This window comes from Pelodiscus sinensis, chromosome 7 (assembly GCF_049634645.1).
Source record: "Pelodiscus sinensis isolate JC-2024 chromosome 7, ASM4963464v1, whole genome shotgun sequence".
NCBI classification, from domain to species: Eukaryota; Metazoa; Chordata; order Testudines; family Trionychidae; genus Pelodiscus; species Pelodiscus sinensis.
The window spans coordinates 11,161,457-11,185,241 of record NC_134717.1 but is presented as its reverse complement, the minus strand read 5'-3'; the positions used below and the strand labels follow the sequence as shown (position 1 = coordinate 11,185,241).

At 44.1% G+C, this 23,785-nt stretch overlaps 1 protein-coding gene across 3 annotated transcripts in view; it reads left to right on the top strand.

Moving 5' to 3' along the window:
- The window catches only part of ITGB5 (integrin subunit beta 5), a 123,254-nt gene that overhangs the window by 70,463 nt on the left and 29,006 nt on the right, over nt 1-23,785 (top strand). For all 3 annotated transcript variants that reach the window (XM_075933152.1, XM_075933150.1, XM_075933151.1), the window contains exons 9-10: nt 5,104-5,238; nt 14,777-15,206. In XM_075933152.1, coding sequence (XP_075789267.1) covers nt 5,104-5,238; nt 14,777-15,206 — 565 coding nt within the window. The remainder of the gene's footprint in view (nt 1-5,103; nt 5,239-14,776; nt 15,207-23,785) is intronic.

The following is a 23,785-nucleotide window of genomic DNA, read 5'->3' as shown; positions in this document are numbered from 1 at the left end:
TACTGATATTAGATTTACTGATCTATAATTACCACGATCACCTCTAGAGCACATTTTAAATATTGTCATCATATTAGCTCTCTTCCAGTCATTAGGTATGGAAGCTGATTTAAAGGATAGGTTACAAACCACAGTTAATAGTTCCTCAATTTCACATTTGAGTTCTTTCAGAATTCTTGGGTGAATTCCATCTGGTCCCAGTTACGTGTTACTGTTAAATTTATCAATTTGTTCCAAAACCTCCTCTAATGACACTTCAATCTGGGACAATTCCTCAGATTGGACACCTAAAAATAATAGCTTAGGTTTAGGGAATCTCCCTATTATCCTCAGCCGTTAAGACTGAAGCATTTAGCTTCTCTGCAATTACTTTATCATCTTTGAGTGCTCCTTTAGCATTTTGTCCAAGAGCCCCACTGGTTGTTTGTCAGGCTTCCTGCTTCTGATATACTTAAACATTTTGCTATTGCTTTTTGAGTTTTTGGCTAGCTGGTCTTCATACTCCTTTTTGGCTTATTATATTTTTACACTTAATTTAACAAAGTTTATGCTCCTTTCTATTTTCCTCACTAAGATGTGACTTCCATTTTTTAAAAGATGTCTTTTTTTTTGATCTGTCACTGCTTCTTTTACTTGGTTGTTAAGCCACCGTAGCCCTTTTTTGGTTCTCTTATTGTGTTTTTTAATTTGGGGTATACATTGAAGTTGGGTCTCTATTAGGGTGTCTTTGGAAAGTTTCCATGCAGCTTGCAGATATTTTACTTTTGTCACTGTACCTTTTAATTTCTGTTTAACTAACCTCATTTTTGTGTAGTTCCCCCTTCTGCTATTAAATGCCACAATGTTGGGCTGCTGAGGTGTTTTTCTCACCACAGGGATGTTAAACTTCAGTGTTCTGTTCAGTCTAGTTTTAAACGAGTATGCTACTGAGCTATGGCTAAACTACGGGGTTTTTGCGGGATACCAGAGGTACCACCGCGTCCGAGGAATGCATTTGCTTGTCCGCATTTTTTTGCGGAAGAGAAAACGTGCTCTTTCGGGGAGCCCTATATACCTCATTTTATGAGGCATAGGGCTCCTCTGAAAGAGGAGGCTTTTCCGCCATTTTCTAGGAGGCCCAGACTAGATGAGGCCAAATGGCAGAAAAGCCTCTTCCAGAAAGGAAAAAAAAAAAAGGCAGGAAAAGCTCTGCAAAATGTGGAGCGCATTTTGCGTAGCTTTTTCTGCAAAAACGTTGCAGTCTAGACTTACCCTGAGACCTTCAACCAATCCTCTTAAGGGTCTTTCTCCTTGACTAACCCACATTAGCTAACTCAGGTTAAAATAGCAACGTGGACAAGGCAACTTAATTTTTTACTGGGATTAGTAGCTTGATAGCAATTCCATACTCCTTTCATAGCTTTAACTGGAGCTGCTATCCCAAGTTAAAAACATATCGTCACTGCTCATTTAACCCAAGCTAGCTAATCTAAGAACAGACTGTTTTTTCCCCATTCAGTATAGACATATCCATATCAGTGTCCATGGGGACAACATAGAAAGTATGCTTCTGGTTTATTGAGTATGTGTGGTAGCACCAAGTGGTTAAATGACAGTTAGTAAAGGATACAGTCCTGAGTATTCCAAGTGCTGATAGAAAAATGTTTTTCTCCAGCTCTTTAAATGGACTCCGTCTTGATCAAGTGATAACTCAATATATTTACATTACTGATATTTAATCTCCCTGTCAACATACAGCGGGCCACTGAAATTTGCCCAAACCAGGAAGAAGAGATTGCACGTTATCATGACAGGTCAATGTTAATTTCTGTGAGAGAAGTTTTTGGGGAAGTGGTTTGGCTGACGTGTGGAACTTTATAGGAACATACTGTATACAAACTCCAAGGAACAGAACCCCTGCAGGGACTGTAATGTGAACCCATTTAACCCTAGAGCACAATCCAGATTCCAGACAGGAAATAGTTTCCTATATTACAACATAGATATGGGAAATTAGGAATTTTTTTTCTCTTGGGTTGTTTAAATGTACATGGTTTACACCAGTTTATTCCCTGCTGCTTTCCAAAGGCATTAGTATTGCCTTCCAGCATGAACACAGGCAACATTAGCTGTCTGACTGATAGCAGTTCTGAATTTGTTCTGTTTCCTAATATGCTCACTTGAATGAGTGTGCACATGTGGGAGGGGAATGGCAGGAGAAGGGTGTAAATCAGACTGGGGCAAAAAACCTACCAGAGCATTATTAGATTTGATTAAAAAAAAAAAAGTTATACACCAAAATATTTTGTCTTGACAAGCATTTTTTTATTTTGAATTTTTTTCTAAGCAGAAACACACAAGAAACTTGGTTTCAAATTAGTATTTCAAAATGAAATGAATATTTTTGTTTCAGTTTAACCTAAAATGTCTCAGTGGTGGAGAGGGAAGCGAAAAGGCAGGAAGAAGAGCATAAAACGGGCTATCGAAATGGGATGAGACACCCTTTCCTCCAAACTCTCAAATCTGAAAATGGAAGAGGAGCACAATTCTTCCATCAGAAATTTATGAAAAGAAATAAAATGAAACTTTTCTTTTCAGTTCTCAACAAAAATTCCCATACAAAACCTGCTGTCTTTCAACAAAAACAGTTCAAAGCTGGTCTGGTTTTCCCCTTCCCTATGGGTATGTCTACACTACAGCGTTATTTCAAAATATCTTATTTCGAAATAATTATTTTGGAATTGCTTATTTTGAAATAATGCATCTAGACACAAAACACATTTCAAAATAGCTGATAGGATACTGATAGGACACTGAATCGCATTTAAGGCCAGTTCTGGCAGGATATTAGGTCAGGAGTTACCTTGTGTGGCTGCTGCCTGAGGCTATCTGAGACCTATGCTTAAAGGGAACCCCCCCTCTCCCCCTAAGACAGCTGGTTCTAAGGTTGCTTGCCTACCTCACTGAGGGACAGCAAAGCATTTTTTTCTCTGCGTGCTCTTGTTGCCCTCACTCAGGACACCACAGCACTCTGCAAAATGGAGCCGCAGCCGCAGCCGCCCCTGGGCACTCTGCTGCTTCTCCTGGACATGTTTCTGTGAGCCTGGCAGCACATTCTGCAGGTAGTAACAGTCTCCCTGGTGTTCCTCACTGAGGGCTCATACCCCATTCCTCCCTCACATCCTTCCACTTACCCCTCCCTAACCCACCTTCCTGCTGTACAATAAAATACACGTGTTCATTACAACAAAGCCTCTTTATTGAGCAAAACTGGGATGGGAGGGGGGGATGAAACTGAAGTGAGACTGGGGAAAGAAGGTGGGAGAGGGGAGGAGGGAAACGTGGGAGGAGGGAGCTGGGCAGGGGGAGACTGGAGGAAGGGGGAGGAGAAGCTCAGGATTGGGGGTCTTGCTGGCCCAACTGTCTCCCAGCACCATTCGTGTGGGGGTCTCGGCATCCCTGGGGGTGTGGGGATGGTGGGGAGGAAGAAGCGGGATGGAGAGAAGGAGTGGGAGGAGGAGCGGTAGCTGGGGAGGCAGCAGGGGCTGGAGCAGCAGGAGGCAGCAAGCTCTGTCCCAGGGTCGATGACCACCTGGGGGGCACGGACCGTCCTGCCCCCCAGAATGTGATCCACAGCATCAAAATAGGGGTTGGGGGCTGGGGCTACCCTTGGTTGGGAGCTGCCCCCTGTGGCCCTGGCATACGCCTACTGCAGCGCTTTTATTTTCATGCGAATCTGCTCATGGGTTCACAGGTGGCCTTTGGTGGCCAGGCTGCAGCCATCCGCCTGTAGATGGTTGCGTTCCTCTGTTTAGTGAGGAGATCATGAACGTTGGAGGCATCCCCCCAAACCTGAATTAGGTCCCTGATCTCCGCACTGGACCAGGCAGGCACCCACCTTTTCTGGCCTCTGGCAGGCTCCTGGGAGCTGGCAGACTGGTCCTGGGGAGCGGTGGAGGGCTGGCTGGCACTGGCTGCCTGGCTCATGCTGAGGCCACTGGGTCAGATGCAGTGACTCCTGGCTCTGGGTTGGCAGGCTTGGAACTGGCACAGGCACTGTGGCCAGAGTCTGCCCCTTTAAGGGCTCCAGGAAGAGGGGAAGGGAGAAGAGTTTTCTTGGTTGTGCCCAGAGTGACCACCAGGCACCCTGGGAAGGACTGGAGACCCCCTATTTCGAAATAAGCATTTACACAGTGCTTTTTTTCGAAATAGCATTTTCAAAATGGGCGCTATTCCTCGTGGAATGAAGTTTACCGATTTCGAAATAAGCCCTCCGCTGTTTCGATTTAATTTTGAAATAGAGGTTTGGATGTGTAGACGCTGGTAAAGTTATTTCAAAATAACTTTGCTGTGTAGACATACCCAGTGAGAAATATTTTCTCTGGAAAACTGTTGATTTTGTGACCAGCACTATTATCCAACAAACTAATACAGTACAATTACTGGTGTGGTAATTCTGCCTTTTTGTAAGGTTTTCTACCCTCTTTCCACAGATGTAAATGACATCCCAGGGAGCAAGTGGAGAATCAGGCCCTGTATTTTCATAATAAGTAATTTTATTCAGGAGAGTTATGGATGTCCAGGCTAAAGGCTGGCCTTCACTTCAGAGGTAGAAAACAGAGCCCATTCATACTCTAGAGCAGTTTTCCTTCTTGGCACAGAAAGATTTGTTTTAAGATCCGTTTATACATCTCTGCTTTCCAGTCAAATTGTGCACAAACAGTCCTCAGATATATTAGTCTGATGTGATTTGAATATACAGCATTATGGACACATGTACAATACTGTCCTTGATCTACCATAAAATCTCCCCCTGATGTTTTTGGGATATGAGAAATGTTTTATAAGTCCTTTACTTTCTAAGTGGAGAAAATACTTTTTGTGTCTGTTTGAAGATGACTAGCCTTTCTATGAAGAAGTGGGTGCATGTGTGTGAATTCTAGCTTTGGTTGCCAAAAAGTTGATGATGTGATATTTACATGTGATTTTTTTTAAATGTATATAGATGCCCAGCCACACTGAGCACAGCAAAAGGACCTCAATAGACTAAGAAGAAGAATATGCACAAGAAAGATGCCTATGGATTTTAGTAACTGATGGGTTTCTTTTCTGTTTGCTTTCTAGAGTATTCGGTCTAAAGTGGAACTAACTGTATGGGACAATCCTGAGGATGTCAGCCTAACCTTCACAGCTACGTGCCAAGATGGCTTGTTGTATCCTGGGGTCAGGAAGTGTGCAGATCTCCAAATAGGAGACACAGTAAGCTTGATTTTTGCATCTCCATTCGATGGGTTGTTATGATGCCCTGTGATCTTGGGGGAGTCACTTCACTCTTCTTTCCCTAATAGTTACCTGTGTTGAGGGTATAATACTCATTTAGCTTCCTCCTGTGGCCAACATTTGCAGGTCTAGTTAATGTTGATGATCTTAATGTCTTCTGATGATGGCACCAGAAAAGTGCTAAGAGCTGGTGGTCTTGTGAGAAGTAAATCTGTTTGATCAGCGCTGATCTTGGAATGAGGGAAAACAGGTGTCCTGTTTTCAGTCACATGCGTGGAGTTTTCTTGATCAATCTGTGGACTATAAAAGGCAGGAATAGACTCTGATCCCAGTCATGTGTGTCAGCTTCTTTCCTATTTCCTTTTATTTTCTCAAAATTCTCTAACCAGTCCTTTAAGTATTATACATGTTCTTATAATCATGTCTGAGATTTCCTGTATCTCCCAAAACATATTCGCCTACCAGTATTCCATTTCAGTAACCTTCTCTATGGTATTTCCAGAAGTGAGAAATGTACAAAAAGCAAATCACGCTTGCATAGTAGCACTATTCTGTCATTTGGTGAGTCTGAGATATAACTCAAGACTATAGCATAGGGTAAAAACACAGCTTGCCCCTAATGTTAATACTATCTCATATTGGAATCTCTTCTGCTATAATTCATAAACAGGAAAGTTGAGTTCTGAATTTTGTAAAGTTGCATGTTTGTAAGATAAATTAATTGATCTGCTATGTTAAGTCTGTTTTCAGGACATGTAGGGAAATGTTGCAATATACTAAATTACCAGAAAGGACAAAGGATGGAACTTTTGGGCCAAAATCAGAATAAGAGTGGAAAGATATTTTTATTTTTAGCTTTCAGTTCTCCTGGGAGGATTTAGTGATTGTCTCTTAGGTCTTTTTCTTTCCTATTGTCATTCCACCTGTGGGTGGAAACTAAGGCCTGCCGCACAGGCATCTCCTGATTAAATGATTGTGCTTTGGTAGTCAAAGATTTTTCTTCGATGTTTTTCAAGACTGATTTGTTACTGTTTGGTCGATTGACTCAATACCATGCTGCACACATTTCAAGGGATAAAGTCCTTCAGCATGTGTTGTCTCGGACTAGCTGCTCTATACTAGTCTATTTCTGCCTTGCATGCAAAAATTCAGGCTGATCAAAAATTCAAATGGCCAGATTTTGTACATCATCATGGATCCATTGAAGTCAAAGGAGACAGGCCAGTTTGCACCATCTTGCCATCTGTGGTATGCTTGCCACACTGATGTCTGGAGTAGCTGAATGCCATTATTCTGGTTTCCTTCTGTTAGAAGATTTACAGTTTTCTACTGGGGGGCTAAGAGTGGGGAGCCAGGTCAGGGTGCTGGGGTGTTACAAGGCTTTGAAACAGGAATGGTGTTTAAACAATTACAAAAAAATAAGACTCCTGGGTACTTGGATTGTTATTGAAAAAGCTGGTTTCATCATTTCTGGCTGACTTTACCTGGTTTTTAATCAGTGGGCCAAGTTCACCTCTGATGCAACAACACTGGTATCAGATGAGTTACAGATTTAACACATTAGGACTAAAATGTGCGTGTAGTCCAACTCTTCCTGTGGCTGGCATTTCTAGGGTCCTAAGGCAGGGGGAGGGGAGGAATAGTTATTTTTGTGAAAAGGTCACATACCATTTTGGCACCAGTCTTGAGCCATTCCTTTTTGTGTTAGCCTGCTAAACAAGCTGGCCACATCTACACTATATGCTTTGTGCACAAGAAGCCTTTTGCACAAGAGTTTGTGCAAGAGCACATCCACACCTCAATGCGCATCGCAAAAGATGTGCTTTTGCGCAAGAGAGCGTCCACACTGCATGGAGGCTCTTGCGCAAGAAAGCTCTGATGGCCGTTCACAGAATGGCCATCAGAGCATCTGTGCTTTTTCCCGTATGAGCGTCTACACTTGCCTTTTTCTGCAATAGCTGTGCAAAAAGGAGTTATGCCTCATAAAAGGAGGTTTACCTACACCGGCAAAAGCCCTCTCTTCTGGTGTTTAACTGTTGATTTGCTTGCACAAAAGTGCATTTGAGGTTTGGATGCTCCACGGGTTTTTGCGCAAAAACAGGTGTTTTTGCGCAAAAACCTTGCAGTGTAGACGTAGCCTATTGAATCTGGAAAAGGCAAAAGAGGACTGCGGGAAAGTCTTCTTCAGACTCTTTTAAGCATCTTGAGAAATGGGCCTTTTCAAACTTCGTGCCTTTCTGGGGAAATAAAAAACTGGATAATAGTCTTGTCTTCCTGGGTAGGGATCAAAAATCTCATAAACTATTTGGACTATGGTAGTTAAAGATGTGATGATTAGATAATCTAATCCATCCTCTGGCAAAGATAGAGGTCCTAAGGCTAGAGCTCCCTGTGCATTATCTGCTACTGTGCTTGATCATGCTCACTATGGTTTGGCACATGCATAAAGGTTCATCCAGGTGCCTTCTGATCCCCAGCATAGTCTGCAGAAAGCATTTTGCATTATGAGTTAAGCCTTCATGGGGTCAGTGCAGGAAGGCAAAGGAAGGTAATAACATTCAACATGCTGAGGCTTATTGAGTGACAGAAGCAGAGATGTAGCCAGGATGGGACAAGTGGGTGGGCCTTGTCTTCAGGTGGGCGGGCAGTGATGGGGCCACCTCTCCTCCCTGCCCCCCTCTTGCCATGGGGAAGGGAGGGAAGTTACCCTGGCCAGGGGCCCTACTCCACTCCAGCCACCGACTGCTCTCGTGGGGAGCCAGGTCAGGGTATGAGTGCAGCCTCCCGCTGCTCCCAGTGGGAACAGGGTGCCAGGACTTGGCCTGGCTCCAGTGCTCCAGCTACCTGGCAGGATCAGGAGCTTACAAAACCCTAACGCCACTCCCTGGCGGAAACTCTGGGTGAGCAGAGCAGGGCCAGCCCTGACTCCGTTCTCCAGGTCTGCTGGAGCACTGGGCGGAGAGGGGCATGCCCCCGTGACCAGGCAAGAGCAGAGCCAGGATTCAGGCTGTGTGTGGCTGGATACTAAGTGAGTGGGCCGTGGCCCACTCAGGCCCATCTGTGGCTACCCCGCTGGATAGAAGCCCAAACAATAGGGGAGGAAGCTTGAAGTGACGTGTAGGATTCCTTTCTTTGCCATTTATAGGATCGTCTGGCACCTGCTTTTAGAGCCGCACGTTAGAATGGCAACATCCAGGTTCCTTGCACGGAGGTACTTTTGGGTCTGAAAGCAACACACTTCCCAGCTAAATACAGCTGGGAGGCAGGAAGGGGTTTTGTCGAATCATCAGGTTTTCTTGTGTTTACACTTTGACTTCCTGATACCCTTCAGTTCCACGCTGTGGCCTCCTGTCTTCCCAGAGGTCTTGTTTTACTGCTTTTTTTTATCTCCTGTTGCTCCTGGCCACAGAGCTCCCGCCTTGTCTCCATCTGCCAGCTGCTGTCTGTCATCTCCTTGAAACCCTCCATAAAGCCCACTTCTTCCAGCAATCCTCCCTCCTCTTTCGTCTCCTCAGTAAACTTTGTAGCTTCCCTTTTTTTTTTAACTGCTGCTCGGGTCTTGGTTTGGATTTGTCTAGTAAACTGTGAGGGATGAAAGTTGCTTGACAGTATGCAATTCCAGATACATAAATTACTTAGCTGGAATCAATGTACCTCATGCCAAGTTTGGGCACCATCCCTGCAGGGGGAGCTCAACAGGAGAAGTGCTCCTATTGACTTCCCTTACTCCTCATGACTGCGAGGAGTACCGTGCTCAACAGGGGTGTCAGCATTGGATTTAGCAGGTCTTTACTAGAGTTGCTAAATGGAACACCGAAAGATCAACTTCCACAGCATTGATCTCCGCGGAAGTGAAGACCTGCCCTTAGAGGAGAGAGACCTCTCTGAGGTATACATTTGTGTGTGTTTGCAGTGTGCGGTCTGATTTATAGTTCCACTACTAAGGATGCTCTGCCATGGCACAGTGGTTGGCAACCCTAATGCAAGACACTGGCTAATTCCTGTAAGCAGTCTTAATGGTATGTAAATAATGAATATCTGTCCCTTTCCAGCCAAGTGTGAATCTCTGGGGAAAAAGTCAGGCCTGCTCCATGTATCAGCCATAGGTTATAGACATGATCAGTCTTCTCTGTGGGCTGCATGTACGGTCTCTCTGTAGAAATCCTAGCCTTGTTTTTGCTCTTTGAAACAAAGGAGGAGAAAGTATCATAATGTTGGGGATAAGAGCAGGGAAGGCTACAATCTGCAGGCAGAACAGCAAGGGCATTTCCTACCTAGGACAGAGAGTCAGGCAGCTTACTAATGAGAAGCCCCCCTGATGTGAATAGAGCACTAATAGGGCATTTGGTTCTGGCAAAGGGAATACTGGATATGAGCTGGTAGGTCTCTGCCACCTTTAATTTTCATGCTTCTCTGCTTTCTCTCAATGGCCCATTAGTGCTGTGATGTTTGCCTCGCTGTAGAAAACTTGAAAGTGAACAATAGTTTTTGTACCAAGAGAATTTCCCTCACTTCATGTTTGGGGCTCCGTCCTGCTCCACTTGAAGTCAATTGTAAAATTCCCATTGACTTCAGTGGCAGCAGAATCTGGCTCTTAAAGCTGTTAAGAGAGTTCCTCTAAAGAGGATAATATTGGTATTGGGGTCGAAATCTACTGTGGTTTAATCCTAGAAGCACTGGTGTCAGTCCATGTAATCCTACTGGCTTTTCACTGATCCCCTTAGCTCAGTTTCTCTGTTCTGATCTGATTTCCTCTGTAATTTAGCATTTTTGCTCATTCTCTCTGCTCATTATAGGTTTAGGAAATCAGTCTTCCACCCCCAGCCCCCTTTTCCGAAGGAGGGGCAGTATTGCTAGTTTCCACTAGGTGGAATGGGGTGCTGGAGTCCCATCCACATGCTGCCATTTGGCAAACAAGAACAGAGCAGATGGATTCTAGTAGCAGGGAGAACTCAAGGTGATTCTTTAGAGGAGGAGAAGGAATTTTCTGCCCCTCTATTTTTGTTTTGTGTCTTCTACAGTCACTTGGATTTATTTTGTAGATAACAGAAGGGTTTATTTGGAGGCCTGGCATGAAAAGACTTTGCACTAACATAATGCCTTCCATGCAAAGATCTCTCAGTACTTTTCTCCTCATTTGCTTGCTTCTGACCGGACTGCAAGATGTGAAACAGCACCCTGTGTTTGTTAGTAACAGCAAAGCACTCTTTGAAGCAGCTCCCTCCAGCCTTTATACAGGCTAGGGATGTAAGAAAGTAGTCTGTTAGTCTTTTAGTCTATCAGAGGCAGTGGGATAGGGGCAGGGAAGCCCCTGGCTGTGGGGGTTCCCAGCAGGAAGTTTGGACCCCCTGCGGACAGGGGCTACCACCAGCTGGGTGGGCAGCCCCACTTAGTCCCAGCTTGCGCCAGGACCAAACCCCACTGCAGTTCTGCAATTTAAAAGGCAGTAGGAGCCGGACAGCCTGCCCCCCAGCTTCTACTACATTTTAAATTGCAGAACCAGAGTTCAGGAGACTGAAACACTCCGCAGTTTGACATTTGTCCTCCCCCTAGAAACCATGTGGAGAATTTTTTACATAGAAATAGACATTACTGTGGGGGATCTATGTTGTGCAGCGTGCTAAGATTCAATTTCTGTTTTATGCCTCTACTCCTTTCACCTGGATCATATGATGTGTTTAATCTCCCTCACCAAGCTAGAATGATACTTATGGTATTTCAAGATGAGAGAACCCAGAGGACTATGGCAAGATGAGAATTTTCAGCTCCAGGTGTTCTCACAAAACGTTTAAAACTGAAACCTGAAACACTGTTTCAAAGGCATAATAACAGACATCTTTTCCACCTCCACTGGAATGAAATGCAAAGTGCAGATCTGCCTGACAAAGGAACTATGTACAAACTGCACCTTTTTGCTCCTGTCTGAATGCAGAACCTCTTACTTTGGGACAGAAATCGGTTTGTGCTCCTATAGGCACTGTAGGGTGAATAGAGCTATGAGGAAGTGAAATCAGTTCTGGCTCATGCTCCAGCAAAAGAATTAACTAGGATCCCATTGTGGGACCAGATTCTGCCCTGTGTGACAGACACATGGCCGCAGGGAAGGCAGCAGGCTTCCCAGCTTGACTCTTAGATCCTAGATTACGTTTCCGGGCTGGAAGTTAGAAAAACAAAACAAACCCTCTTTGAGCCTGTTCGCTACAGAATCACTCAGACAATAAACAGGACAACTCAAAGCCAGTTTTTACCCTCTGTATTTAGAGTAGAATTATGGGACTGGAAGGCACCCTGAGAGGTCATCTTGTCCAGTCCCCTGCACTCATGGCAGGACTAAGAGCACCTAGACTACCTCTGATTTGTCTACGCTGCTTTTAAAAATCGCCAGTGATGGAGGTTTCAGTTATGTCCCTGGGCAATTTAATCCACCCTGACAGGACTTTTTCCCCTAAAATCCAACCTAAACTGCCTTTGCTGCAATTTAAGCCCATTGCTTCTTGTCCTTATTCTAAACAATTTTTATCCTCTCTCAGTCATCTCTGTTCCAGACTAAGCAATCCCAATTTTTTCAGTCTTCCCTCATAGGTCATGTTCAGGAGCAACTGGTTGGGGGAAACCAGGGGCCCACCAGCCACGATAATCCCCCCACCCAACCCTGGTGAAGGGCCAACACAACCCCACTCCATCCAGGACCTACCCCGCCCTACCTCTTCCCCTAACCCAGATGGTCTGGGGAATTAGTGCACTTACCAGCAGCAAGCAAGGTAAGCAGAGTAAGACGGACCCGCTGCTTAGCTTCTCCAACAGCCATGTCGCTCCGCTTCCTGCCAGGAAGGATGGGGGAGCCCTTCAGTGGGCTCTGCTTTTCCTCACCACTGCAAGCAAGGCCGGGAGGGATGACAGCCCACCCCTCCGTTTGTCCCTCTCCCAGTTGCTGGCCAGCCTCTTGCTCCTTGTGCCCATAGCAGTGGGGTCATACGTGATCCCGCATGTCCCCCCACATTGCCCTTGCTCGTGTTTTATAGACCTTTGATCTTCTTTTGTTGCTCTCCTCTGTCCTTTCTCCAATTCTCCACATCTTTCCTGAAACGTGGCACCTAGAATTGGACAGGATATTCTAGCTGTGGCCTAATCAGCGCAGAGTAGAGCAGAAGAATAACTTCTCGTGTTCGGCTTACAACGTTGCTAATATGGCCCAAACCGATGGTCTTTTTGTTTTTGTTTTTTCCCCAACAGTGTCACTTGTGATCTTCTGACTCCCAGATCTCTTTCCACAGTACTCCTTCCTAGGCAGTCATTTCCCATTCTGTATGTGTGAACCGGATTGCGCCTTCCTAAGTGGAGCACTTCGCGTTTGTCCCTGAATGTCATCCTATCACTTCAGACCATTTCTTCAGTTTGTCCAGATCATTTCAGATTTTAATCCTGTCCTCCAAACTACTTGGAACCCCTTCCAGCTTGGTATCGTCCCCAGACTTCTCTCTTGCCTGTACCATTATCTAAATCACTGATGACAGTATTGAACAGAACCAGACCCAGAACTGGTCCCTGCAGGACCCCACTCAGCATGCCCTGACAGCTTGATTGTGAACCACTGATAACTCTGTGATAGGGTGTAGTCATAGAAGACCCCTTCTGGCTGTTCCCCATGTGTGATTATACCTCTGACACTCACCGACTTGCTCTCTGAAGCTCCTTAGCACTCTGTCCTGCTGGGTCAGATTTCCTGATCTCCCCCAGACAAGGCACAGAGCTGGGTTAACTCCCCCGCAAAGAGCAATATAGACACTGAACCATTTCAGCTCTGGGATAATGCAGTTCTAGGGCACAGCGCCCAGGAAACCGCCCCCAAAAGGGATCACACCCCCAAATCAATCCGTCTTTCTCCGTGTAAGAGTTTTACACAGTGAAAGCTCATTCAGGCAAGAGGAATATGCACACTCATTGCCATGCCTCCCCCAGGTAACAGTTATTTACACTGGGCTTGACAGTAGACAAAAGTGCTTTTATTAAGTACAAACAGTAGGATTTAAGTCATTTTAAGTAAAAACAGACAGATCAAAGTATGTTGCAGAATTAAAATCAAAAGAAAGGCACAGCTAGTTCTAATGCAATAGAGCTTATTGCAAACAAACTCTTACCCTAAAGCTTCAGAGGGGTAGCCGAGTTAGTCTATAACAGCTGTTCGTATGTCTGGCAAGCCTTCAAGTCATAGGTAATTTTTTAACCTGACTTGGGTCTCCAGTTGACCTTCTTCCCCAGGCAGCTGAAGACAAAGAGATTGATAGTTTCCCATGATGTCGATCCCGAAATAGCTTTTCCTCATCTTTTAAACAAACCCGTTATTTTGAAATAGCTTTTGAAATAATGGGCTCGCTATTCCGATGTCCCTGTAAACCTCGTTCTGTGAAGATTAACGGACGTTTCGGAATAGCGCGCTATTTCAAAATTTGGCACTGTGTAGACGCCAAATGACAGTGCCAAATTTCGAAATAAGATTTTGAAATACACTCGAAATAAGCTACGCAATTAGCTTATTTCGAGCTACCGGTGCAGTATAGATGCACCCTTATTGTTTAAATAGACTTTTTATTGGGCGGGAATCTTTTCAATCATCACAAACTCCTCTCTGCATATGGTTTTCCAACAGATTATGCACACGCCTTGGAGTAACTTCATCTAGGTTGTATATTCCAAATTTGTTTGAGTAGGTCACGTGAGACAGTATTAAAAGCCTTACGAAATCAAGATTTACAACATCTATTGCCGTCTCCCATCCACAAGGATTGTTACCCTATCAGAGAAAGCTCTTAGGTTGGTTTGACACAATTTGTTTTTGAGATATCCATGCTGTTACTTATCACCTTATTATCTTCCAGGGCAGCGGTTCTCAAATTTTTGGGCTCTGGAGCCCTTTACATACATAAAAATTTATGCGGAGCCCCAGCAGTCCACTGATTGTATGTGTTGTACATATTGATGTTTCCAGTTTGTCAGCCTCGCGGATTCCCTGGAGATGTTTAAGAAACACTGTTCTAGGGGTTTGCAAATTGATTGTTTAATTATTTGCACTATTATATTTCATGGTACAGAAGTTAAGATGATTGGTCTGTAATATCCTGGGTTGTCCTTATTCTAAGTAGAATCTAGCTTCTTAAGTTTTGAAAATTTGTTCTTGAATTCTAGACCCTGCAGAGTTCTTAAAGTCTTGTTATTTGTTAATTATTTGCATTACAATAATGTCTAGAGGCCTCAACTAACATTAGGACCTCCCCCTGCACTAAGAGGCATGGGAACGATGGTACCTGCCCTGAAAAGGTTCAGTGTAAATAGACAAGAGTACCAACAATTTGGAAAGGGAAACAAACAGTGGAGAGTTGATTTGCCCAAGGTCTCATGGCAAAGCTGGGTCTCCTGTATCTCAGGCCACTACCCCTCCCATTAGACCATGTTGTCGTTTGATGTTTCAGAAACTACAATGTAAGCTCCCCATTTATTCTGACTCAATGTTCCTCGTTAGGTTTCCTTTGAGGTTTCTGTAGAAGCTCGGAGCTGCCCTGCCGAGACAACCTCGCACACTTTTACCATCAAGCCAGCAGGGTTCCGGGACACCTTGGAAGTGGAGGTCACGTACAACTGCACTTGCGGATGTACGACGTGGCTAGAACGGAACAGCAGCAAGTGCAGTGGGAATGGGACTTACACCTGTGGACTATGTGAATGTGACTCAGGCTATTTGGGAGCCAAGTGTGAATGTGAAGAGGGAGAGAGCGGGAACATGTACCAGAACCTGTGCCGGGAGGCTGAAGGCAAACCTGTCTGCAGTGGCAGGGGGGAATGCAGCTGCAACCACTGTGTCTGCTACAAGAGTGAGTTTGGAAAGATCTATGGGTTGTTCTGCGAGTGCGATGACTTCTCCTGTGCCCGATACAAGGGTGTCCTCTGTTCAGGTGGGTGTGCCTCCCTCTCTGCCCTTCTCATTTAAAGCTGTCACCGTCTACTGGGTCTCCTTGGCTGACGCATGATTTGAGACCACTTCAGAGAGCTTTCATAGGCTGGTATTTGCAAACTGACGTGTGTTCTTTCAGTGTAGAGATTTGTGCTCTTTCTTTTACACAGGGTGAGCAATTTCCAAGGAAATACTAGTGTAGGACAGCGTGCTGGTAAATATGGGCTTAAATCTAGTTTAAACTGGGAACAATAATTGCACCAGTGTCCAGCAAGCACAGAATGAATCTTTTGAAACTTTGGGTACGTCTGTTCAGAACTGAAGAATTAGCTTGGTCTGACTACTGCCTCAAAATTGGTCACTTGCTATCGAATGCTGTATGGCTAAATAGACCTGGTCTGGTAGTATGAAACGCCGCATGCCTCTTATTGGTTATCTCTTTCAGCCTACAACCCCACATTATTGTCCATGTCATATAATCAAATGTTTTCAACTTTCACTTAAAAAATTTTGAAAACCAAGATACAAGTTGTGACATGTACAACTTCCTTGAAGAAAATGCCAAACCAAAACATATATAGACATTCAGATGTTCCGTATTATAATTACATATATAGTATTATACCTACTGCCATTTTACTTTTTATTTTGACCTCTCTAAATCTCTGAATCTACTGTCTTGTGTAACCACAAGTTCACTATGTAACTAAAACAAAGTGTAATGTGGTATATATTAACAAAATAGTTTTTAAAACAGAAACTGCCTTAAAGTGAGACTGATTTTTCTGGAGGCAGTAAAAACCACCTCTGGTAAATACCATGTCATCTCTGCTTTCAGGTTTGTTTAAAAAATGAGATCTAGAAAGAAACCCTCACTGATAATGAGTAGAATGCTTGTTTTCCATGGGAACTGGGCTTTCATTGGCACAAAGAGGGTAGAATGAACTGTACTCCCCAAATTGGGACTTTCTCCAAACTCCCTGGGGAATCAGAAGTCTGAAAGGTCTTATCTCTGGCATGATGCTGAAGCTGCTACAGATTATTTCAGCTTTGAGAGTCCATCAATTAGTGCAAACTATGTATTCTTTGGGAAGCCTTTTGATGATTTCTTGACATTCATTTGTGCTAGGTAAACCATCCAGCTCAGAGCAGGCAGAAGCATTCCCCACTGAAGACGAATAATTTAGACCCATTAGTAAAGGACCGCGGAAATAAGCTTGATTATATTCTTGTGTCTCATTTATTCAAAAGAACATGTGCTGAGATGTACTTATAATTTAATGTGTGTCCTTTTTGTCCTACTCTTTGGAAAAACACAGTTTTGCAGGAATGTTGCTAATAGTACCTTTGTAAGGCAAGGAAGCATCTATTGTGGGACAAATGTTTAATCTAATTTGATAAAATAGGTTCTTTGTGGTTTTGAGGTCACGTAATTAGCCACTGTGTATATAACTACCTACTGATTTTGAATTGGTATGTCGAAAGGTATACTACTGTCTTGGGTATGGCTGGTGACTGGACTAACTCCTGGCTGTGACATTATTGTGTGATCCTCCTCTTGACAGTTGGAGCTGGGCAAAATATTCATTGAAAGTTACCTGTTTTCTAGTAGCAAAATGTTTATGAACTTGGTGTACTGTGACCATGCTGAAGAATTGTGAACATTTCATGTGAAGACTTTTGCTGCTGGACTAATGTAAAAAAGTAGCCCCCTTCCCCCCCCCCCCCCCCCCCATTATTTCATCTTTTGAGCTGGGTTGGTTTTGACTGGCCATCTGTTGTTGGTTCTGCATCTTTGATTGGCTTCCACTTATTAGTCTGCAGGGTTAGCAGATGCCATTTTGACTCACTTTCTTGGGAAATGGCTCTGGGCCCTTTCAATCTCCAGGCCCTGGGGCAATTACCCCTTTGCCCTTCCCCCTCCCCCCAGGCAGGCCTGCTATCAGATATGTTTGGGCATAAGCTTTCATTGGTAAAAACCACTTAGATGCAAGATTTTTTAACGTTTGGGAATGGCAATACTGCGGAGAGTCTGGTCAGGATTATAAAGGTGGGAAAAACACTTCAGCACTATGGCATTTCATTTCAGAAAGGAAAACTACACAAAAATGAGGAGGTTGGTTAAACAGAAATTAAAAAGTACAGTGTCAAAAGTAAACTCCCTGCAAGCTGCATGAAGACTTTTCAAAGACACCATAATAGAGGCCCAACTTCAATGTATACCCTAAGTGAAAAAAACACAGTAAAACAACCAAATATGTGCTACTGTGGCTTAACAGCTAAGTAAAAGAAGCAGTCAGAGATAAAAAGGGCATCATTTAAAAATTGGAAGTTAAATCCTGGTGAGGAAAATGGAAAGGAGCATAAACTCTGTCAAATTAAGTGTAAAAACATAGTAAAGCAAAACATTTTTTTAAGTGCATCAGAAGTAAGAAGACTGCTAAACCACCAGTGGAGCCACTGGATGATCGAGATGCTAAAGGAGTACTCAAAGACAATAAGATCATTGTGGAGAAACTAAATGAATTATTTGCTTTGGTCTTCACTGCTGAGGATGTTAGGGACATTCCCATACCTGAGCCATTCTTTTTAGGTGATAAATTGAGTAATTGTCCCAGATTGAGGTATCATTAGCGGAGGTTTTGGAACAAATTGATAAAATTAACAGTAACAAGTCACCAGGACTAGATGGCATTCACCCGAGTCAACGCATACATAAAATTGTGGAACTATTAACTGTGGGTTGTAATCTATCCTTTAAATCAACTTCTGTACCTGATGGCTGGAAGGTAGCTAATGTGATGACAATATTTACAAAGGCTCTAGAGATGATCATGGCAATTACAGATTGGTAAGTCTAAGGTCAGTACCAAGCAAATTAATTGAAACTATAGTTAAGAATAGAATTGTCAGACACATAGATGAACATTATTTGTTGGGGAAAAGTCAGCATGGTTTCTGTAAAGGGAAATCATGCCTTACTAATATGCGAGAGTTCTCTGAGGGAGTCAACAAGCGTGTGGACTAGGGGGATCCTGTGGATTTAGTCCCCCTCTCTCTCTACAAAAACATTTTCCCGCGGGACGACAGAATGACATCATTATATCCTCTGCGTTCCTCACCCCCCACAGCTTCGGCAGAGTCAGAAGGGGAAGCAGCATTCGTGGCTCACAGCAGAATGGGAACTTTTCACTACTGGGGCTGGGGTGAATCTCCTGCCCTCTCCAGGAGTGAGGCTGGGATGGGCGGGGCTGGGGCTCTGGCTCTGGCAGGCAAAGGTCTCTTGGCCCCTCCTGGGGGGCACGCTAGGTTCCTGGCTTCCCTGCAGGAGGGCCAGGGGGTGGCAGCAGCTCCTCACTGCACTTCAGGGCTCTGGTGGAAGCAGCTCCAGCTTCCTGTTTCACCACCTGCTGCTGGGCTCTGGCTCCTGCAACCAGGCCATCTCCACCGGGAGCCAGCAGAGCCTTGGTGGGGGACAGCTGCAGAGCACTCAGCATGCTCTCCTACTCCCCCATCCCCTGCTGCCTCTCATCCAGACACTTCTGGCCCTGCTTCTGGGCACCCCCAGACCCCTCACTTACCGTCCTGCCGAAACCCCACACCCGCAGCCACTTCAGTCACCACCCTCTTAGGACTCCGCACCCGCAGGCCGTTCGCATCCTGCCGAGACCTCACATCCCCAGCCCCCTCACTCATCCCTTCCACCATGACCCCACACTCACAGCCTCTTCATGTACATTCCCCCCAGGCCAGACACCTACCTCCAGCCTGCTCCTGCCCCCCTTCCCAGAGAAAGCTACCAGAGAGTGTAGCGGATGAGCATAGCGAGCCTATTCAACTTATTTATAAATGATCTGGAGAAAAAGGTAAACAGCGAGGTGGCAAAATTTTCAGATGACACTAAACTGCTCAAGATAGTTAAGATCAAAGCAGATTGTGAAGAACTGCAAAAGGATCTCACAAAACTAGGTGATTGGTCAACAAAATGGCAAATGAAATGTAATATTGATAAGTGCAAAGTAATACACATTGGAAAAAATAATCTCAACTATATATACAATATGATGGGGATTAATTTAGCTATAATCACTTAAGAGAGATGTTGGAGTTACTATGGATAGTTCTCCGAAAACATCCACTCAATGTGCAGTAGGAGTCAAAAAAGCAAACCGAATGTTAGGAATCATTAAAAAAGGGATAGGGAATAAGACAGAGAATATCTTATTGCCTCTGTATAAATCCATGGTTCGCCCACATCTTGAATGCTACGTACAAATGCAGTCGCCTCATCTCAGAAAAGGTATCTTAGTTCAGAAAATGGAAACAAAAATGATTAGGGTTTTGGAACGGTTGCCATATGATGAGAGATTAGAAAAGAGGAGACTAAGGGGAGATATGATAGACAGGGCTCAACAAATAATACAATCTACTCACCTGTGGCAAGTAGATCGTAACCCAGAAGAGCCGGGTTCGGGCGATCTGTTCATGTGCAGATCGCCGGACAATGCGGCTGGCGAGCCCTGATGATAGAGGTCTATAAAATCATGACTGGTGTGGAATAAGTGAATAAGAGAAAGTTATTTACTTGTTCCCATAACATAAGAGCTAGGAGTTGAGAAATGAAATTAATAGGTAACAAGTTTAAAACAAAAAAAGGAAGTTTTACTTCATGCAACACACAATCAACCTGTGTAACTCTTTGCGAGAGGATGTTGTGAAGATCACGATTTTAATAGAGTTCAAAAAAGAACTAGATAAATTTATGGAGGTTAGGTCCATCAATGGCAATTAGCCAGGATGGTTAGGAATGGTGCCTCTTGCCTCTGTTTGTCAGGGGCTGGAAATGGATGACATTAATGGGTAGCAGGTTTAAAACGAATAAAAGAAAGTTCTTCTTCACACAGCGTGTAGTCAACCTGTGGAACTCCTTGCCAGAGGAGGCTGTGAAGGCTAGGACTATAATAGAGTTTAAAGAGAAGCTAGATAATTTCATGGAGGTTAGGTCCATAAAAGGCTATTAGCCAGAGGATAAAATGGTGTCCTTGGCCTCTGTTTTTCAGAGACTGGAGAGAGATGGCAGGAGACAAATCGCTTGATCATTGTCTTCGGTCCAGCCTCTCTGGGGCACCTGATGCTGGCCACTGTCGATAGACAGGATACTGGGCTAGAAGAACCTTTGGTCTGACTCAGTACGGCCGTTCTTATGTTCTTATGACAGGAGAGGGATCACTTGATGATTACTTGTTCTGTTCACTCCCTCTGGGGTATCTGGTATTTGCCACTGTCAGCAGACAGGATACTGGGCTAGATGGACCTTTGGTTTGACCTAGTAGGACCATTCTTATGTTCTTACATTTTCTTTATATTTAGGCTCTGCTAATGCTATTTTGGGTCTTCTCCAGTGCACAGAGATTCCCTGATCTTGCTCAGTTGTAGAGCCAGGACTCCCTTGCTAAAGTAGTTAGCAATAATGTCTTTACACTGTTGCTTTTCTAAGTTTTCTATTTAAAGGCCGAGAGGGATGGCTATGGTCTCTTGGGCAGCTTTCTCAGATCGAAGTGTGAAAGCTGGCTTTGAGTTCTTCCATGTGGTGTCTGACTTATTCCTGTGGCAGGATCCAGTACTATTGGCAGGCTAAGAATATGCAAAGCTTATGTTGTCGCTCACAAATAAGTTTGGTGCCTCTAAAATGGATCCATCCCTGTCGTCTGCTCTGAGTCACCTTTGGGGATCTTGGATTTATTTGGGTTTTTTAACTCACATACCAACATCTTTGTATATCTAACCCACTGAATTCCTGGGACTACTCAGCACTTTACTCTGTTCAGACTATCCCTGTTATTTCAATGTGCTGGATTGTAAAACACATGATTTAGTGTGAGACCCAAAGAGCTGTCTGTTTATCTTAGGAAGGAAAAGATCAAAACAATGGTTCAAACTTTTACTAAGGTGACCCACCAACAGCTTTTTTCTTTTTGGGAGAACCTCCCATTGTCTGTATATTATGCATGCATGTGTAGCTGCTATTTTTAATTTTCTCATTCAAACACCATACTAACCCCCCACCCCCACAGAATTATGTCCTGTTCACGTTCCTAGCACTCTGTCCCAAGTCCTCTGCTCTCCCTCCAGTGCCTTGTTCACAGGTTCCCATCCTCTGTAGATAACGAGCTCTGATAGGGCTCCTTTTATACCCTGTAGTGTAAGGTCACCCTCTAAGTAAGAGTGAAAGGCAGACTACAACAAAACCCCAGCCAGTAGAGAACAGTCCTCTAGGCGCTCTTTGTCCTGGAGAGAATTCGCTTTTTGAAGATCATTACATGACTAAAAAAAACACCTAACTAAAACCCTGCAGGCACTGGGAGCTGGCCCGCAGGGTCTCTTGTCAGGATGGAGGGCTGGCTGGGCCAGGCTGCAACACCACTCCCCTATATTTAGCTTCACCACTTCTCCATCATTAACACCCCGTGGGTGGGCTGCACAGTGTGGGGAGAGATATGGGAGGGGGGGGACAGGAGACTTGCCTAGACATTTGCCGTGATCCACTGGTGGGTTAAGATGTACTGTTTGGGAAACATCGAGTTAAGTGGTGAGTCAGTTACAGTCTGTAAATACCTCCCCGAGGAACAAATATTTAATAATGGGCTCTGTAGTCTACTGGACACACACATAACAAGATCCAGTGGCAGGAAGGTGAGGCCAGACAAATTCAGACTGGAAACAAGGCGTACATTTTTAACTGTAAAGGGAAATTAACCGAGGGAAAAATTTACCAAGAGTTGTGGTGAATTTTCCATTACTGTCAATTCTTAAAGTAAGATTGGCTGCTTTGGCTAAAAGGCTTGCTCCAGTTTAAATAGGAATTATTTCAGAAAAGTTCTCTGCCCTGCGTTGTACAGAAGGTCTTACTCGATGATCACATTGATTCCTTCTGGCCTTAGAGTCTATTCATATGTTTTATTAGATTTTCCTGTGTTTTTATTAGTCCTTGGCACTGTCCTCTAGAAAAATGAAGTTAAAAAGGTAAATGGAAAGAAAAGTCTCCCCCCCTCCCCCCAACATTTGTATGTGGGAGGGGAAAGGGGCAAGGGTGGAGCAAGGGCAGGGAGAGGTAGTGACTGTGGTGAGGGAGGGGTCCAGTTTTTAATCCTTTGTTCGGGGAGGGGGGGAGATGGGGGGGGTTGTCTTGGACCTTCCCAGGGCTGGGGGGAGGGGTGTCACTGTGGTTGGTGGACTTTGTGTCTCCTCTCATCAGTCACCCCTCCTCACATGCACTGAAAGCGAGTTACCTAAATAAGTTAATTCCAGACAGATTTGAGTGTCTAATATCTCTGAAAATTAGGCCACTTTTGCAGAGTGAGCTAATTTTAGTTTGAAAATTATGTTTGGAAATTTCAGCCTAGAATTCTGGTAAGCTTAAAAAAGAATCATAGCTACTGTAAACATTTTATGTAATAACTTTTAGGGTGTGGTTTATTAGTTTGGGATTTTTGAGGGGAAAGGAGGGGAGAGCATGTTTATACTTTCAGTCTGATGACTTTGTCGTCTGGGATCTTTCCAAAGCAAATGTAGTGCATGTCAGAACAGGACACTGTGCCTAGTTAAAAAGGCATTCATATAGGAATGAAGCCGAAACCACACTCCCGATGTTTTTGTCATGTCAACATTTTCCCCCCCTTTTTAGTTCTTGCAAAAGAGGATAAGCAGAATCCTAAAGTTAATGCAGGGCATTAATTTTAAAACTTGGAGATAACTGGTAGCCGTTTTGTTTTTTTTCTAGCGACATGTATATAGAAGATAAAAATAGTCTTTTGATTTGGACAAAATGTTGTTTCAAGTGTTGTGCAATGTTATGATTGTGTGGTGGCTACAGATGTCATGCTAAAAAGATGAATCATGCAGCTGTGGGATAAAAAAATGCAGCCTCTTTCATTGATGCTACTGAAGTTCATATGCAGTCTCGATTCTCTCAGTAAATGTAATTCTGCAGTGATTACAGGGGGTTGAAGTTAGAGTTTTGGGTAGAAGCGCCCAAATGGCATGAAATATTTTGAGGCTCAGTTTGGTGATTAAAGCTGGGAGTTACTTACTATGCTTCCTACTTTGTCAGAATATTATTGAGCAATCTTGGTACCAGCAGTAGTAGGAATTGACATTGGGAATCACACTAAAGGTCCATCCAGTCCATCGTCTTATCTCTGACCAGCTCCAGAGGCCTCAGGGGAAGAAGGTGCAAGGAATCCTACAGTAGTAGTTATGGGATAACCTGTATTGAGGAACAGTTTCTGCCTTACCCCCAATACTGAGATGTTAGCTTATGCTATTCAAAACATACAGCTTTATATCCATTTCAGAACGTTTGTGGTTTTTAATGCTTATTATCATCATCACTCTGGATCCATGGTGTCCAACCAGTTTTGAAGCAGTAGCTCAGAAGGGTTCAGGGCCAGGGGTTGGAATGGGGGGGTAGGGTCTGGGCAGGAGTTTGGGTGTAGCATGTGGGAGGGGGCTCAGGGCAGAGGGTTGAGGTTTGGCCTCTGGGAGGGAATTAAGGTGGGGGGGTGGGTTATGGGCTGGGGC